Source organism: Juglans regia, chromosome 13 (genome assembly GCF_001411555.2).
Source record: "Juglans regia cultivar Chandler chromosome 13, Walnut 2.0, whole genome shotgun sequence".
In the NCBI taxonomy this organism is placed as follows: domain Eukaryota; kingdom Viridiplantae; phylum Streptophyta; class Magnoliopsida; order Fagales; family Juglandaceae; genus Juglans; species Juglans regia.
Window position 1 is genome coordinate 15807912 of NC_049913.1, and position 7193 is coordinate 15815104.

At 31.9% G+C, this 7193-nt stretch overlaps 1 protein-coding gene across 1 annotated transcript; it reads left to right on the top strand.

Annotated features, from left to right (window-relative positions):
- The first annotated feature begins 629 nt into the window (after window positions 1-629).
- On the top strand, window positions 630-2769 carry LOC109013728 (transcription factor WER-like). Its single transcript, XM_018995923.2, has 3 exons — window positions 630-895; window positions 1040-1169; window positions 2190-2769. Exons 1-3 carry the CDS (start codon window positions 778-780, stop codon window positions 2641-2643), a joined length of 702 nt encoding a protein of 233 aa, XP_018851468.1. The 5' UTR covers window positions 630-777; the 3' UTR covers window positions 2644-2769.
- Window positions 2770-7193: the final 4424 nt, after the last annotated feature.

A 7193-nucleotide genomic window follows, 5' to 3' on the forward strand; every position in this document is an offset into this window, starting at 1 on the left:
TATAATTTTTCTTTAATTTAATAGTTTTGGTTTTATTTGGTAATCATCAACTGATATAATCATCATTATGATCGAACTGACAACTCCAATTAATATTCATATTTTCCTCCAACAAAATCCAAGTTTTTCATGCTCACGAGAGCTTCATTGGAATGCTAATCTCTTCTCGCGCGTACCACTCGATCAACTAAACAACAAATATTGTAGAATCGGTGTAAAGTGTTGAAGCTTTAAACCAAATTTCGTGGGTGGATGTTGCAATTAGGATAATTGATTATAGATACACGAGGACAAACATGGGTCTAAAGTTGAGATTATATAAAGCAAATAAATTAGAGCGGTCATGTTGGGGAAGGAACAGCATCCATGTAGCGATAGGTTATTTGACTTTGTGCATTGGATGGGAAGAAGCATTGATTTTTGTTTGTTTGGTCTTAATATGTGTACCTACCCCATTTTTTGTACATAAAAACTAGAATATGAGAAAATGGAGAGAATTAAAATAAGAGAATGGTCTTGGTTTTACATGGAGCTAGCAGTGGTGTATCTTTCTTCTGGATTTTATAAATGAAAATGCATGCACGGTTACGTCATTGCTATAAAAACCAAAAAATTGCTGGGACTTCGTTGCAAAACCTAGCCATGTGATTCACACGCCACCCAAGACTGGAAAAAATCCAAAAACATACAGCCATACAAAGCCTTTCCAACAGGCTAAGCCCCCCTCATTCCACAGTAACCTCTCTCTCTCTCTCTCTCTCTCCGTTTGAAACAAAAATGGAGGTAGAGAATCGGTACAAGAAAGGACTGTGGACAGAGGAGGAGGACCGGATTCTGTTAGACTACGTCAGGGTGCACGGGAGAGGAAAGTGGAATCGCATCTCTAAGATGACAGGTAATTTAAGAAAGAAACATGATAAGTTTAGGAATGAGCTAGCTAGCTAGCTTCGCATTGAATCTATAACTGTTTAATTTCTTCAACTGGAAGCTGCAAAGAACAACTGTAGGGATTTGGATTTGTTATGTGAATGGTTTGCAGGTTTACAGAGGTGTGGGAAGAGCTGCAGATTAAGGTGGCTGAATTATCTGAGCCCTACTGTGAAACGCGGCGGTTTCTCTGAGGAAGAAGAAGATCTAATCATCAGACTCCATAATCTTCTGGGTAACAGGTTCTGATCATCTCTATATCTATATTATCTTTCTTTTTTTTACCTTTCCATATATATTTTCTATTTTCATCCATATTTCGGCTGTTTCTTACTAGTTATTCTTATCCATATAATTTTGTTGGATATAGAAAATCTGAGAAAAAGGTCATATATATTTCCCGTACTTTGCTTTAATATATTCAGAGCAGGTGCTTGAATACAGAATATATATCGTAAGACTTTATAGTGTCATTCATCTGTTCGAGTCAAAAGATTTATTATTTTTTTTAATTTTTCATAAAAAAAATTAAACTTATTTCAACTTTCTTTATATATTTTAATCTAAAATAATTAAATCTATATTAATAAGATTCAGAATATATTATCATTCACAACTTAATTTAATTTAACTCATCTCAATATTTAGGTTTCGTTTGTATTTACAGTTCATCTCAACTCATCTCAATATTATTTATTATTATTCAGTAACTTTAACTTATAAATCTTACTATTATTCATAACACATCTCATTATTATTTACAATCTATCTCAACTCATCTCTAAATCTAAACGACACGTAAACAAAATGAAAGTCATCCATTTCTTCTTAAAAATAAAAATTAAAATAAACTTGTATCTTGCAAATTCTACTGCACATGATGGTCAATATTCCGAGTTGTCTGCTCCTCATCCTTTCATTTGTTATTTCCCGATTTATTTGGCAAATCTACAGGTAGAGAAATCCTCCCAGCTGTCAATCAATAAAGTATCCTTTCGGATAAAACTTCCCTTTTAAAAAAAAAAAAAAAACTGAAATAACGTTCAAAGGATCAGAACCTACATTTCTGGAGAAGACCACATTGGATGCTTAGCCTGCAATAAGTGTTCATATTATTTCACATTATTTCTGTACGTAAATGAGACGGTGAAACATATTATATACATGAGTCCAAAAAAGAGGACAAAAATAAAACGCTTTCAATAAGGTAGTAAATATTATTGCTGACATTCATTTGATGACTCTCTGTGTGCACTGTGTAGGTGGTCGCTGATTGCGGGGAGAGTGCCAGGTAGAACTGACAACCAAGTAAAAAACCACTGGAACACCCATTTGTGCAAGAAGCTGGGCATCAAAAACCCAAATAAAAAAGTTGTGGGTACTTCCAAAAAAACACACCCTGCTCTTTTTCATCGGGTGGAAGACTCTCAATTGATCCAAACACTCCACAGCACTGATTCTTTGGACTCTAAGCTTTGTCACGATGGTGATGATCATGATCATACCAAATTGATGGAAGTGATGGAAAGTGAAAACCTTTGTACTCCCGGTACTGATGCACTATCTAATAATGGAGAATCGCAATGGATGATGAGCAAGCACTTTGCTGAATTATCGCCTTTGTTTCCGGTTGATTATCAACCAAATCTGGAGGGCCCAGGCTTCCTAGAGTTTCTAGATGGGTTCCCTCTTGACCTAACATGGCAAAGCCTCTGAGCGTTTTTTGTTTGTTAATCTTTCTTTGGTTAATGAATAATAGTCCTTTGCCATTAATGGCCATCGACATGATCACGATTTTAACATTCCATACTTATAGGTCTTTAATTATTTTCTTTGGTATAATTGATCTTTGGAGATCAGACTAGGTAATTAGCAGCTACTGATGTTGACAAAACATGAGCTATTCCAGCACCACTCCCCTACTTTTGTCCTATGTTACAAAAATGCAAGTGGTAAGAGAAAAAGAAGAAAGACAGAGTAAGGCTATGTTTTGATATTAGTATGTCAAATCATTTGTGAATAGTAATGAATAATTTGTGAATAATAATAAAGAAATCTGAAACCAATTTTGTTCTCAAACATATCCTAAGACTGCTTTAGGCTTTTTTTGAATAATGAGTTTATCTCAATTCATCTTATTCCATCTAATCATTATAACTCTTTCAAATTTTAAAACAAAAATTATATTAAAAAATTATATTCTAACAATATTTTAGTCTCGTTTAGTTTCATAGACGAGATGAGATTAAATTTAAATAAAATATTGTTAAAATATAATTTTTATTTTAGGATTTAGAAAAGTTGAATTGTTTATTGTATTTTGTGTGAAAGTTTGAAAAAATTGTAATGATGAGATGAGACGAGACGAGACGATATGAGATGGTTTGTGCAACCAAACAAGGTATTCAACTTTTAACTCTCATCTATTCTCATTTCAACTCAATTCGCTATTCAAACCTCCCTAACCGAGTAATATTAAAGTATAAGTAAAGAGTAATATCATATACAACTATGAGATGTACAAGTCCACTCCCTTTAAAACAAAATAAATCGACAATTAATCACACGACATAAAATTTACGTGGTTCGACAACGTACCTACATCCACAGAGCTATAGAGGATTTTATTTTCTTAAGAAATTTCAAAGTACATTGTGGGTCGAAATTACAATGCTCAGAACGGTCATACTGTCCATAACATGCATATTTATAGGGTTACATGGCATAAACACTAATTTTTTACTTATTGTGTTATTCGCTTGAGCGAGGTGTTGAGCGAGCCTCACGCGAATGTATTGCCAGATTTTCACTCGAGCCATGTGATGACCTCCACTTGAGCGAACTCTTTATCTGGTCTTCGCTCTAGCCAACTAATGAGCGTGCTTCGAGCAAACTTTTTGTCTTATATTTGCTAGAGCACTATATTGAGCGAGAGTCGAGTGAACTCTCAGCTTGCTCCGCTCAAGTCATGAACCAGGCTCCACAAAATCCAGCACATTTAATTAAGTATTCCACGTTTTGAGCTTACTTATTAAGAAAAAATCTCGTGAGGAGAATATTAAAAATATAATACAAACAATAAAATATACATATTCTCAAAGTTGGCGAGACAAGTGGTGATTTTCATATTGTGTTAGAGTATAGGTCTTGAGTCTAACACTAACTCTACAGTTTTCTCCATTAATTAAATATTTCGTGTAATAGACTCACTTATTAAAGAAGAGTCTATCTTATATGTGAGAAGAGTGTTAAGTACATATAAATAATTTTAGATAAGTGATGATTTAACATTACAAAATTCAAAATGGATAAGTTTACTTTGTGAGATATGGATTCTAGAGAGGAAGAAAGGAAAAGAAAAGAAGATAGGTGTGATCAGGACGTCGCTACATTGAGCCATTGACCCTCGCGGGCCTTGCCTTGCATGCATAAAGTTAGTGGGGCTGGCTTGGAACAGCGATCGGCGACAATTGCTCACGGGTTAGTTGTCACGCACAGGAAAGTCGTCGTGGCTTCTGTTTGGTTGAAAAGGGTACACACAGGATCACAATATACAGCAGATTTAAGAGGAATTAATGATTATCAAATGATGACAAAATAATTTGGAGCAGTGACATCACGCTTGAGCCATTTGACCCTCGCCAGCAGAAAGGTGCAGTTTGGATCCTCTACCAAAATGGCTGTCTCACTTCACGTGATTAGGAACAATAATTTAAGGGATAGGGCTGGCATGATCAGGACTGAATGGTCGTTTTGTATTTAGCTCCCATTACCAAAACAAAAATATTCATGTATTGTCTTAATTTATACTGTGCAGGACTGAGTTGGACGCCACTTGATCTCTCATGACTAGTTCGACTGATCAGATTAGTCCTCTTGCATATACAGTTATCTTGTCTCATGGCTATATACTAGTTCTATCGATCCATATCAAATCATAGAACTATATAGAACGTTGAAAAATGCTATCGAATGACTTTTTTTTATTTTTTATTTTTTATTTTTTATTTTATAATGATTAAAGAATTATTTTTTTAATGAGTTTATAATTCTTTTTAAATATTTAAATGAGTATAAAAAATGTTATAGAAAAAGGAACAACTTTTTTTTTACACCATTCGGTACAAAAATTCAGCGAGAATCTCGGTAGTCCTAACACCACTCGATTCTGATAGTGTTGATGCCACATTTGTTTGTACAGTCATGACAAAATCTATACATATATATATATATATATATATATAGCAATGCTAGATACAGTCCCTATTTGGGACTGCAATGCAATCCTAGGCAATTTTATCTTTAATTTTTTTAAAAATTACAAAACTATCCCTCCTGAAATGATGTTTTTTCTCATTTAATAAAAGGTCTGCACATGCAGTCCCCACTTGGGGACTGCAAATAGAATTTCTCATATATATATATATATATACACACTAGTAGTAGCTAACGTCCAACCTATGTTTGTCTAATTTAGTTAATTATGAATATTATTATATTTAAATTATATTAAAATTTTAATTATTTATATAGTTTTATTTTTTAAAAAATATTTAACAAAATTTCATCATTTATTTAATGATAAAATATTAGTATTTTATAAATTAAATTTTATAATTTATTTATGATATGATATTTATATATTAATTATCTATTTTAAATTAATTTAAATCAATATTTAAATTTTTACCATTGAATCAAATTTGGAGACTTACGACAAAAAGTTGGATTTAAATTTCCAAAACTTTCATTTTCCCCCTCACTTTCCCTTTCTCCCTCTCTCTCATTCTACTCATAAAAAAAGTTACAAATTTGACTAAATTTTTTTTTTCCTTTTAGCCAATCACTCATTAATTGAAATCTACATTAAATTAACTATCACATACTCTATAATAATAAAATATTATTATTCTTTATTATTAATATTTCTTTAATTAAATTATATAGATCATCATTACTTATATTATAATTTATTGATAAAATTATTACATTATGATTTACGTTGAATGATACATGATGGATTCTTTAAACTGTCATCGGTGAGCTATTGAAAGAAAATAAAGAAATTGAAAAATTTTGTACTTTCTGTCATATCCTACACCCTCTTACCCAGCAAGCAAACAAAGAAAGCTTAAAAGAAATATCTTACATCCACAAAAGAGTTTTACCGAAATTCTTTATTGAACATTATTTTTTTTATTTTTTTTTATTTTCTTTCACTATTTTTTTAAACTATTTAAATATTTTTTTAAAAAAAAAACACATATTCATTTAAAAACATTTATTTAATCATTAAATAAAAATAAAATTAAAAAAAAAATCGGTAAAGGATTTCGGTAGACATGTTACGTGGGCATAGTGTTTTCCTTCATCAAAACCCAAGATTGGCACACTATTTCTCCCTCACGCCACCTCTTCTCAGCCATCTGTCGCCACACGTCGACGGTACCACGAAATGTACAGTAATATGATTTTTTAAATAAAATTAATTAGTCAATAATTTAATGCACAAGAGCAGAAAAATAAATTTTAACAAGCATTATAATAATAACAAAACGTTGCAGTAATATAAGTAATATGAAAATTAAAAGATTTTGGATATTTTAGCAATAGTTTTCTTAGCAAAATATATGAATTGTAATATTCAACCACACTACTCAATAATCCAGGGAGCACTGAAAAAATACAAAGTCTTTTATTTCTATATTGTTCTCATATTTTTTATCATTAAAGTAAGTCTCTTCTATTTTGGTAACTCTAAAAATATTATAATGGTAGAAAATTATTTTATCTAAATAATTTTAGTTAATTAAGAATATTATGAGATTTAAATTATATTAAAAATTCTAATTATTTATATAGTTTTATTCTCTTAAAAATATTTAAAAAAAACTCTATCATTTATTTAATAATGAAATATTAATATTTTATAAATTAAAGTTGAATTTATATTTTAATTATCTATTTTAAGTTAGTTTATTTTTAATGTTTTAACCTTCACTGTTGGATCAATTTTAGAGATTCAATATGAAGAGTTGAGATTTAAATCCCAAACCCTAACTTTTCTGCTCATTTTTTCCTCTTCCCTCTCTCTCCTCTCTCCCTCCAGCCGCACACCTCTCTCCCTCTCGATCTCTCTTCTCCTCGGCTCCTCCAAGGGCCACTGGCCTCCGCTACCGCTCCACCACCAAGCTCAGTCACCGGCAACCTTCCCCACACCGATCTCGTCCCCACAAACCTCCCTCTCCGCCCCCCCCCCCCCCCCC